General features: G+C 45.1%; 1 protein-coding gene and 1 long non-coding RNA gene across 13 annotated transcripts in view; one reads left to right on the forward strand and one right to left on the reverse strand.

The window, feature by feature from the left end:
• Positions 1 to 6,152, reverse strand: part of Cnot10 (CCR4-NOT transcription complex, subunit 10) — a 49,535-nt gene extending 43,383 nt beyond the window's left edge. For 7 of the 12 annotated variants that reach the window (XM_087562463.1, XM_087562459.1, XM_087562462.1 and 4 more), the window contains exon 1: positions 5,981 to 6,152. Coding sequence is in view for 8 of the 12 variants with exons in the window: in XM_087562457.1 (XP_087418583.1) it covers positions 5,981 to 6,002 (22 nt within the window). In the remaining 4 variants the exon portion in view is untranslated. 12 annotated transcript variants of the gene reach the window in all.
• On the forward strand, positions 2,278 to 11,019 carry LOC134480242 (uncharacterized). The gene is made up of 2 exons (XR_015628085.1): positions 2,278 to 2,359; positions 10,629 to 11,019. It is a non-coding gene; the product is annotated as an uncharacterized LOC134480242 (long non-coding RNA).
• The last annotated feature ends 1,209 nt before the right edge of the window (positions 11,020 to 12,228 follow it).

Consider the following 12,228-nt stretch of genomic DNA (forward strand, 5'->3'; position numbering starts at 1 on the left):
AACAGTAAAAAGCAGAAAGGGGATGTATTCAATGTGGCCCCATTCTTCAGGGTCCTGAGGTTAGGATGAGGTTACACACACACACACACACACACACACACACACACACACACACACACACAAAACCAGGCATGCTTCCTGTGAAGCTATTTCAAGGCGAATGAAGACCAACCTCCTAATCCATGAAATAAATGTGAGTTAAGATATTTAGTGAGTTGGGACTGTAGTAACCCAGTGGAAAAGCTCTTACCTACCACATACAAAGTCTTGGGTTCAATTCCCAGCAACACCAAAAATGAATAAGCGAACAGGACATAACTCAATTGGCAAAATGCTTGCCTAACACCTATGAGACCCTCACTTCAGTCTGCAGCATAAACCAAGCACAGGGGTGCCTACCATTCCAGAAGTATGAAGACTCAGTAGTTCAAAGTCATCTTCAGTTAGCAAACTCAAGACCAAACTAAGACAGGAGACTCTTAACTCAAAACACTGTTAGTTCAGAAAGCTGACACAGCAAGACTGTTGGAAATTCAGGAGTTCAAGACCAGCCCAAGGAAGACAGTGAGACCTTGTTTAAAAATGAAGTGTTTAATTTGACAACAGATTTAAATCCCAGCTACAGAGTGACTTGTAAAACGTTCCATACTTAATACCAAACCAACCCACGGTAAGGTAGTAGGGATGTTGGCTGAGTGCTAGAGGTGCTTGCCTGGCAGTTTGAGCCTTGGGTTTGAGTCCCGGAACCACATGGAGTGGTGGTGGGGGAATAACTAGGGGTAGAACTGCAAAAATATGTACAGAGACAGACAAGACACATACATACATACATACATACATACATACATACATACATACATAAACACATACATCTGAATATGCATGGAATCAAGGATCTACTCCCAACTTTAAATAATCACCTCTGGGATGGAGGCTTTTGCTCCACTTCACACTTCTCTTTAAATTCTCTCCACTACTAGGGAGATGGCTGAGTGACTGAATCACACTATCCTTTTAACTCCAGTTCCAGGGCACACAACAACCTCTTCTGAACTCTGACGGCACCAGGCATACAAAACACTCTCACACATGAAGTAAAATAAAAACTTAAAAAACTTAAGTACATAAATTATTATTACTTTGGTGTGCCTTTCTACTTTTTGAGGCAGGATCTCATATAGCCCAGGATGCCCCTGAATCCTCTCCATACAGCCATAGCCAGCTCTGACTGCTGACTCTCCTACCTCTGTCTCTCAAGTTCTGAAACTGCAGATGTACAGCACAGTACTAGGTCTAGATGACATTCTTTAGTGAGCCACCCGGGCCTAAACAGCAGTGACTTTAGTGAAGAACTCTTGAACTCTGGCACTGGGGAGGTAGAGAAAGGAGGACTGAGTCTGAGACCGTCCTGAGTTATACAATGAGAGCCTATCTCAAACACACACACACACGCACACGCACACGCACACGCACACGCCAGAGTCCCAGCCTCCCAGCCTCCCAAGTGCTGGGCTTACAGGATGAGCCACGGTGCCCATCTAGAACACTAGAAGATTTTAAGTATCTATTTTCCACTAAAAATCACACAGCTGTCATCATCCCTAGAAAACAGAAAAAGCCTCAAAATCCTCCAGGAAACTGGTCAACTTCAAGGTAAGGTGACCAGCTCTGAAACTCATTTCTATGTGTATTTGAGAAATGAGTAGCATAAACACTCATTTACATACACATCAGTCAAACCACAATTTACTACATCTTTTACTTTAGGATAAAATTACTTCAATGAGATTACTTTTTAAAAAAAACCTTATTGTGCACTGCAGAGTTGTAACTGGGTTTTCAAATGGTTCAAAGGCGAGTGCTATTTGTAGCTATAGACTCCTTACCAGACAGTGTCTGCATGTAATCCCACAGTGTGTCTTTGCTTGTCCAAAAGTAGTCTCCATTGCCAATGGAGAGCGGGTGCGACCGATCCTCCAGAAGCTTCGCTTTCCTTCTGCCGTGGCCTAGTGAGCACGGCTGATGAAGGCGAACGGGGCTCTTGGATGCACAAACCTTGACGCTCTTTAAACTGAAAGACTTCATTTCTAAGGACAACAACAACACAACACACACACACACACACACACACACACACACACACACACACACACACACTCGCCCCTACCTATAGGTTTCAACTACATAGAAAAGAAACGTAACACCTCTTCCAAACTGAAAGTCAGTTAACTGAAAGCACAGACATATTCCAACACAGAATGTTGACACTTCAAAGCTGATTGGAGGATGACTACAAACTGTACTGTGCAAACGCAGTCCCAGGGACAGGCATGGAAAGACTGAAAACACTGCTGAAGGGGTAAGACAGACAGACACAAACTAGCAAATCCTCCCTTCAAAGGAGAGAGGGAGAACACAAAGGGGTTATATCTACTGTTCCAATCCCACAAACCATGATCCTTTACTTCCAGACAAGACGAGTTAGAGAAAAACGGGAGAACATGAGTTCCAGAGCCTGGAGAAAAGCATTATCTATTCTCAGGGAAGCTGAGTGCAGTGGCACACAGAGGCTGGACACCGAGTTTAAGGCCGTCTTTGACTACTCATGAGCACACGGCAAGCTTGACCTCCACTCTGCTCTCTCTTTGGCTTCTTTGTGTTTGGTTGAGGCAAGGCCTCAGTCTGTCTCCCAGAAAGACCTAGAAATCACTACATTTCCCAGGCCGACCTTGTGGCCCATTCTTCTGCCTCAAATTCCCAAGTGCTGGGATTGCAGGCGTGGGTCACCACAGCCTGCTAACTTCTATTTGATCACCAGATCTCTCTCTCACACACAAGCACTCCTGCCGCCAGTCAGGTATCACAGCTATGGGGTCTCACCAGAGGCTGGAATGCTGGCATTTGATTGTGGGCATTTAGTATCCACCAATGAAGGAAATTGGGCATGATAACATACATTTGTAATCCCAGCACCTCAAGAGGCTGAGGCAGGAAGATAGGAGTCTAAGGCTGGCTACTGGCTCATCAACTGCCATGAAGCCACACAAGGAAATCTGTTCCTCCATATTAGATGTCCTTAACCAACTGCAAGGTGAAAGCAGGAGGAAGATATACATACATATACACACACATACACACATACACACATACACACACACACACACACACACACACACACACACACGCCTCCTTTCTCCTCCCTATGTGTTACTTTCAAAAACTGCTTCTAGAGGCTGTGTGGCCCTGGCTGAGGCTCCATGAAAAAACCTTGCACAGGAAGTGACTGCCACAGCTTCTCAGAGCTGGTGGTGGATCAATAGCAGGGACAGAACATACCGTGTCTCCCCTTATTGCTATCTCTCCTTCACTCCCCAGACCCTGGCACTTTCCAAATAAACTTAACATGTCTCTTCTGTCTCTTTAACATCACCGTAAAGAGACACAGGCTGGCGCTTACTATTTACTTGAGTGTGTATGTCAGACACAGCTTGGAAAAGGCAGTATTTTCCTCTACTACATGGGTCCTGGGGATGGGACTCTGGGTGTCAGGCTTGAAAGAAAACACCTTTACCCACTGAACCATCTCACAGGCCCTTAGCAGACATTTAAAGGCCAGGTGGTGGTGGTGGTGGTGTTTCCAGCTGCCTCAGCACATTCCTTTGATCCCAGCCCTCTGAGGTGAACTCAGAAGCAGGTGGATTTCTTTCTTTCTTTCTTTTTTTTTTTTTTTAAAGATTTATTTTATTTATTATATATAAGTACACTGTAGCTGTCTTCAGATACACCAGAAGAGGGCATCGGATCTCCTTACAGATGGTTGTGAGCCACCATGTGGTTGCTGGGAATTGAACTCAGGACCTCTGGAAGAGCAGTCGGGTGCTCTTAACTGCTGAGCCATCTCTCCAGCCCAGCAGGTGGATTTCTTGTGTTTGAGGCTACCTGGTCTACAGAGGGAGTTTCTTTAACAGCCAGGGCTTCAAGAGAAACCTTGTCTTGAAAAACAGCAAACAAACAAACAAAACAACAACAAAAACCCAAACTCACCACTACCACCAACAGCAAAAATTACAAAAGGCTGGGCATGGTGGTGCATGCCTTTAAAATTCCAGCCCTTGGGAGGCAAAGGCAGATGGGTTCCTGAGAATTTGAAGTTAGGCTGGTCTGAATAGAAAATCTTTTTTTTTTTTTTTGGTTCTTTTTTTCGGAGCTGGGGACCGAACCCAGGGCCTTGCGCTTCCTAGGTAAGCGCTCCACCACTGAGCTAAATCCCCAGCCCCCTGAATAGAAAATCTTAAAGGCCAGCCAAAGCTATTAGAGAGACCTTGTCTCAAAAAGTATAAAAACGGGGTTGGGGATTTAGCTCAGTGGTAGAGCGCTTGCCTAAGAAGCGCAAGGCCCTGGGTTTGATCCCCAGCTCCGAAAAAAAGAACCAAAAAAAAAAAAAAAAGAAAAAGTATAAAAACAAACCAACCAAAACCAAGCCACAGCTGATGTCACTTGAGCCTTCACTAGCTCTAGGAGAAAGACACTGTCAGCATGCTTACTGTACACAAAGGGACACTGAGGCTCAAAAAGGCTTCTCAGGCACCAAGCCCAAGTTCAGTTCTTGGAAGGAGAGAATTGGTAGGAGAGTACTGACTCCCACAGGTAGTCTCTGACCTCCAGACGTGTATTAAGGATTGTGTTCTGATAGACAGACAGGCAGACAGACAATGTACAATAAGAAAATTAACAAGCAGCTGCTGGAGAGATGTCTCAGGGGTGGAGGATTACTGCTCCTACAGAGGACCCAATTTTGAAAGCTCGTAAACCATATTAAAGAGTAAGGGCTCAGCGGCTAACCAGTGAGACAATCTTGGAAAGTCTATAGAGAGGAAAGCAGCACACACGATGACTATTTAGAAAAAAGATGAAGAGCAGTGAGAGACCGGGAGATAGCCTGATGGGTAAACATGCTCAGTCTTACCCCGAGTCTAGATCGTCAGAGCCCAGACACAGTGGCATTCCCAGTGAGAGGGACAGGCAGTGAAGACAATCGAAGCCCCTGGAAACTCCCAGGGCAGCTAGCACAGAGTATTAATTTCTTCAAAGAAATAAAGCAGACTTTCCAGGTAATGAGTGGGCTAGAAATTTATAATTCCCCAAGGGGAAAAATTCCCGAGGGGGCACCACAGAAAACCCTAGAGATTAAGAACTTAATCTTGGAGCTGGAAAGAAGATGGCTTAGCCATTAACAGCACTTGCTGCTCTTGCAGAGGACAAAAGTAGGTCCCCAGCACCCACAGGTGGTGGCCCACAACTGTGTAACTCCAGCTCCTGTAGACACAACGTCCTCTTCGGGTCTCTGAAGGCACCTGTACTCACACACATAATTAAGATTTTTTTCTTTTTCTTTTCTTTTCTTTTTTTTTTTCTTTTTTCTTTTTTTCGGAGCTGGGGACCGAACCCAGGGCCTTCCGCTTGCTAGGCAAGCGCTCTACCACTGAGCTAAATCCCCAACCCCAAGATTTTTTTTTAAAAAAAGAAGTTAATCTTGAGTAGCTAGAGAAAAATCAAATGGCGAACAAGGTTAAGTGACAGCAGGCAGAAGACACACTTAAACGTCACGTCTATTTAAACGGTTTTCAGAAGGATTCCACAGGACACGCTGACCAGAGGGAACTTTCAGTGGCTGAGCCTGGGGACCTTACGGCAACCGTGTAAGCTCGGGAAGACCTTCCCCTGATGCCTCTGGAAAGCGGCGTGACAAATTTGAGCTTTCTGGGGCAGAATTATCTTGGAGAGCAAGGCAAGGATGGTCTGCAGTGGCATCGAGACGGGTCACAGTAGAAAACCCACAGGACTCACAGTAGGGACAGCTGAGAAGAGTGAGGGGCAGAAATATACGAGTGAAGTCAAGTGGCCCTGGAGTCCCCCACGCGGGCCCTGCCATCTCCGCGCGCAGTGTGTCAGCCCCTGGGTCGCGGCGCGGGCGCCTCACCTGCAGGCTTGTCTGCAGCCATCTTCCCGCCTCGGCTCGAGTTCTTCCCTGCAGGTGGCGTGGCCCTGACTCCCGCCGCCGGGCTGGTGGCGGGTCCTGTAGGCGGGGGAAAACTCTTCAACTCAAGCCGGCTTCGGTCGCCTCTGGTTCGGTCCTGGGCGGGCCACGGGCTGAGGAAGTGACGAACTCACTGTTCGTCGTCTAGCAACAGCACCAACACATCCGCCAGTGGAGGACTGTTTTCCCCGCCATCCACGGCTTCCGTTCTGTAGCGCCCAAGGAAGACAGTACTTCCGGGGCGGGGCCAGCTGGAAGGCCAGCTGGGCGTGGGAATTAGGGCTAGCCGCGGCCCCGGAAGCGGGTCCTTGTGCAAAGCCGGAAGTGTATTAGTGCAGGTCCTGAGTGAAACACGGAAGGGGAAGGGCATTTTGTTCCGCATTTCACCAAAATGACGGGTATCACACCTGATGTCTATACGCTAATCGCTTAATCTCACATGGCCTGTACTATTTCACCGATTTTCCACAACAATGAGGATGAGGGAGATGTTATTAGAGGCCACCCCCCCATATAAAAGCCTTTTTTAAAAAAAAGTCTCAGCCATTTTGTTATTTGTAGCCAAGTTGGAAAATTCAGAGTTCCTGCATTATGCATCCGGTTTCTCTGGTTGCGAATCCTGCAACAGTTAACTTATGTAGGTCACATCTAAGACATCAGCTTGGTGCATCACTATTACTAAGCACAATGGTTTAGATTCATGTTCAAGAACTCTGCAAAAACAATACCCATCCTTAACGACCCAGGCATCTCCAGCCATATATCTTGACAGATTTTTGTTTGATTAATTTTTTGAGACAGAGTCTCTCTATGTATCCTTGCTGCAGTCTTTGGATAAAGCAAAGGATTTATCCCTGAACTGGTTCTGGTTTTGTTCAATGACCTCAGCCTTGGGTTCCAGAAGCACGTACTCCATCCTTCCTTTCCCTTCTAGGGAATAACCAGTATTTATAATAACAGAGGTTCAGATCATGGAGGGAAACAGACACCAGAGGCATTTGTGTTAGACTTTTTGCTTCTGTGATAAATACCCTGAAGGAGAATTTAAGTGAGGAAGAATGGATTTTTGCCTCAGGTATCAGAATTTTCAGTCCCGGGTCACTTGGTTCCATTGTTTTGGGGCCCTTGGTGAAGCAGTGCATTGTGCCAGGGCACAAGTTATAGAGTAAAGTTGTTGACTTCCTGGTGGCTAGAAGCAGAGGAAACTGGAAGAAGAAAGAGCCTCCAAGGGCACATTCCACTGAGATTCTTACTCCCACTGGGCTCCATGTCCTTATTTTCCATTGCTTCCTAATGATGCATCAAATTACGACTCTGCTAGTGGGTGAATCTAAGGATAGTTCCAAACTGGTGGAATCCTATTACCACTCGCAAAGACTGGGGTCCTGGCCTCCTATTTAGAGGCTTTTGAGGGAGGGGAACGTCATATATAAATGACAACAGCAACAGCACTGAATTGTAAAGTAACCATCACACCAGGTACTCCTCATAAGATTCGGAAATTTTTATTTTTTTTTATTTTTTTTTAAAGATTTATTTATTTATTTATTTATTTATTTATTTATTTATTTATTTATTATAAGTACACTGTAGCTGTCTTCAGATACACCAGAAGAGGGCATCGGATCTCTTTACAGATGGTTGTGAGCCACCATGTGGTTGCTGGGAATTGAACTCATGACCTCTGGAAGAGCAGTCGGGTGCTCTTAACCGCTGAGCCATCTCTCCAGCCCTTTTTTTTTTTTTTTTTTTAATTTTTATTTTTAAAAATAAGTCAAACACCATCAAAATAGGTCAGAGGGTAAATACCTGCCACTAAGCCTGATGACCTGAATTTGATTTCCAGATGTTACAAGGTAGAAGGAGAGAAATGACTCCCACAAGTTGTCCTCTGACCTCCACACACACATATGCTATGGCATACCTGTGCGTACACACACACACACACACACACACACACACACACAGGAACACATAAATAAGGTAAAAAAGTAAATTAAGCATAACATGGTGAGATGCAACCACAGGATTCAATAGGTTGCAGAATTATATTTCTAGTCTAAGGCCAATATAAGCAACACCAGACCCTGCCTCAAGAAAAAAGTAATGAAATATTAAAATGTTTACAGTGGTTCCTATTTTTAAAGCTAGTCCTCTGTTAGTGTAAATCTTGGGCAAAAAATTTAGAGGTCAGATGTGGTGATGTATACATAATCTCCCAGCCCCTGGCTGGTAGAGGTAGGAGAATTTTGAATTTGAGAGTAAACTGGACTGGAAATAAGATCTTATACCAAATTTAATTTTAAAAAGTGACGCAGACCTAGTAAGCTCAAGGCCCTGGGTTTGGTCCCCAGCTCCAAAAAAGAGGAAAAAAAAAGTGACGCAGAAGAGTACTTTTGACTCTCTGTTGGTCTCTCCTTGAAGTTATTCTTTTTTGCTTTTTAAATTTAATTTTTTATTTCATGTACATTGGTGTTTTTCCTGAATGTGTGAGGGAGTCAGATCCCATAGAACAGGAGTTACAGACAGTTGTGAGCTGCCATGTGGGTGCTGGGGATTGAACTCTGGTCTTCCGGAAGAGCATTCAGTGCTCCTAACTACTGAGTCATATTTCCAGCCCACTTGAAGTTATCTTTAATCTTATAGTTAAAGACATTTCTGTGAGAACCATTCTTGAGCATGCGCAGAGCTAAGAGCCGTTCATTAGGATACGAACAATGGAGAGAGGTTTAGGTGTATGACAACATCATCATTAAAATTTTATTGTAGGGGCTGGGGATTTAGCTCAGTGGTAGAGCACTTACCTAGGAAGCGCAAGGCCCTGGGTTCGGTCCCCAGCTCCGAAAAAAAGAACCAAAAAAAAATTTATTGTAAAATATTCCAAATGTATGTGAAAGCATTGAACACTACAAGTCTCACGTGCATAATGTAATCTTGTTTATTATCCTTTTTTTAATTTATTTTTTAAGATTTTATTTTATTGTATGAGTACACTGTAGCTGCCTTCAGACACACCAGAAGAGGGCATCAGATCTCATTACAGATGGTTGTGAGCCACCATGTGGTTGCTGGGATTTGAACTCAGGACCTCAGGAAGAGCAGTCGGTGCTCTTAACCACTGAGCCATCTCTCCAGCCCCTTGTTTATTATCCTTAATGTTCTTTTGCATTGTGTGTTTTGTGGCTAAAGAATGTTGAAACAACTCCAAACACTTCTATATGCATTTTGTGACAAAAGAAAGATTTAGGGATGGCCAGGAATGGTTGTGCATGCCTTTAATTCTAGAGTTCATTAGACAAAGGCAGCTAAATCTCTTGCGTTCAAGGCTACCCTGTTCTATAGAGTGAGTTTCAGTACAGCCAGGGCTACACAGAGGAAACCCTGCAGAAAGGGGGGGGGGAGGTGGAGGAGGAAAAGGGGGAGGAAGAGGAAAGAAAGAAAGAAAGGGGGAAGGAAAGGAAAGGAAAAAAGAAAAGAAAAGGTATAAGGCTTAGGGAGATGGTCCAGGGCTCTCATCCACCATTGGGCTTGATGGTCTGAGTTTGATCCCTGGGATCCACATTGCAGGAGAGGACTCTAACCTATACAAGTGCAGTGTGGCATGGTACTATGACGGGGTATAAACAACATGCACACATTCTCTCTCTCTCTCTCTCTCTCTCTCTCTCTCTCTCTCTCTCTCTCTCCTTCTCTCTAAAAATTTATGTAAACTACCCAAGTGTTTGGTGTTACCTGTCTTCAATTCCAGTATTTGGGAAGTAGTGGTCCAGAGGATCAATATGAGTTCCAGAACAGCCTAGGTAAGGAGTGACACCTTGTCTCAGGAAACCCAGGTGACACATGCTTCTCATCACAGTTCTGAGAAGGCAGAGGAAAAGCAGGACCAGACATCTAAAGACATTCTATGGCTACACAGCCAGCTAGGGGCCAGCTTGGTAAGATCCATGAAACCCCAGGACAAACAATAGCATTGAAAACAAAAAGCCAAACAAACAAGGCGGCCACAAAGCAGGGGCTGGAGGGATGGCTCAGAGGCCAAGGGTGCCTGCTGCTCTTTCAGAGGAGGTCAGTTCAGTTCTCAGTACCCATGTCAAGTGGTGCACAAACGACCCGCACTAGCTCCAGCAGGTCCCACTTCCTTTTCTGGCTGCCCACTCACTGGCATTACCACATACGCACAAAGAAAAAGAGAAGAAAAAGAAAAACAATCAAACAAGTTGTGTCCACTCTTCAAGTTCTGGCATTACAGGTGTGCACCTGCTATATGTGGTGTTGGGATCGAATCCATGCCTTCGTGCACGCTAGGCAAGCATCCCACTAATAAAGCTATATCATCAGCTACAGTATCTTCGGCCATGTAACTCATCTCCTTTGCATACTGTGCAGACGTGTCAGTGGAGGGGTCTGATAGAAGAGAAGACAGATGCAGGTGCCTTTTAGATGAATTAAACATGATTTTCCTCATCTGGTTGTTTATCTTTCCAGAACACCTTCTCTCTCACTCTTCCCCAGTTTCCTTTGGAGAGTCCCAGCTTATGAAATACCCGTCCAATCTCCACAGTGACCTTCTTCATTTCTTTCATGTCTCCAGGACTTCTGGGGCCCTGCAAGTTTAAAGGGTGAGGATAAGCAAGTATGCTAAATGTCCCTGAACTGTTGGTGTGAGCTGCGACTTTTCTGAAACCTCCTATGCCAAGAAGAGACTGTTCTGCCTCCACCATAGAGACCCTTCATTGGCAACTATATTGACATGTCCACAGTTGGCTCCCAGTGAAGAAAAGCCAGGCTGGAGAAATTATGCCATTGGGTAAATCACATAGATTTCCCCCTCTACCTAAAGGAGACAGAAAGGAATGTGCAGAGTCAAACAATGACGACAAAACAGACAAACCAAATGGACCACCAGTATTCTTTGGGAGGCAGTGATGCAAGGCTTCAGAACTAATAAAGATCCCGGTATGGGTGTGTGAGTTTCGTGACAAGGGAGCAGTAACAGGCTAACGTATTGGCTACTTCTCCTTCTGGGTCAAATAGCTGATAAGAAAGAACTTGAGAGAGGAGGGGTGTGTTTTGGCTTATGGTTCGAGGCGATACAGTTTGCTGTAGTGGGAAGGTCTGGGCTGCAGGTGGCTCCAGGGCTAGAGTAGGAAGCTGCTTGTTTAAATCTCTATGAACCGAAAAGCAAAGAGAAGGGAATTCTAGCACTCAGCTTGTGTTCTCCTTAAAAAACAGAGCAAGATAACAACAACAACAACAACAACAACAACAACAACAACACAACTGCATGTGGCTGGAGAGACAGCTCCGAGGTACTCCAGAGGACTGGGGTTCTATTCTCTCACTCAATGGTAGCCCACAATTGTCTGTAACTCCAGTCTCAGGGGATCTGATGCTCTCCTCTGGCCTCCAGAGGCCCCAGACAAGCACAGTACACATGGTGCACAAACAAAATATTCATACACATTTTTAAAAAGTGTGTGTGTGTATGTGTGTGTGTGTGTGTGTGTGTGTGTGTGTGTGTGTGTCTGGGTGCATGCATGTGTGTGTGTAGGTTAGAAGATTACCTTTAGGAGTCAATTCCCTTCTGTCACCATGGGGATTCTGGGGGTTGAACACAGGTTGCTGGACTTGTTACAAATGCTTTTACCTATTGTGTCCTCTCAGAAGCTCCTGATAGTTTCATTCAGATGTGTCAGGTACTCTTTTTTTTTAAATCAATCTTTTCTGAAGATTTATTATATATCAGTACACTGTAGCTGTCTTCAGACACACCAGAAGAGGACTCAGATCTCACTACAGATGGTTGTGAGCCACCATGTGGTTGCTGGGATTGGAACTCAGGACCTCTGGAAGAGCAGTCAGTGCTCCTAACCACTGAGCCATCTCTCAGCCCAGAATACTCTAAAAATGTGTTTAGAGGTAGCGTCTCATTGTCTATCTCTGGCTGCCCTAAGAACTCACTTTGTAGACCAGGCTGGCTTGAACTCACAGAACTTCGCCTGCCTCTCATGTTCTGGGATTAAAAGCATGCACCACTATGCAGGGTCTCTGTGTGTATACTCTTTCCTTCCCTCTGGTTATTCAGTTGGGATGGTTTTATGTCAACTCCACACAAGCTAGAGCAGCGACTCTCAACTTGTGGGTTCAGACACCCTTTGGGGGTCGAACATCAGGCATCCTGCATATCAGAT

The sequence above is a fragment of the Rattus norvegicus genome, chromosome 8, assembly GCF_021556685.1.
Source record: "Rattus norvegicus strain SHRSP/BbbUtx chromosome 8, alternate assembly SHRSP_T2T, whole genome shotgun sequence".
In the NCBI taxonomy this organism is placed as follows: Eukaryota; Metazoa; Chordata; class Mammalia; order Rodentia; family Muridae; genus Rattus; species Rattus norvegicus.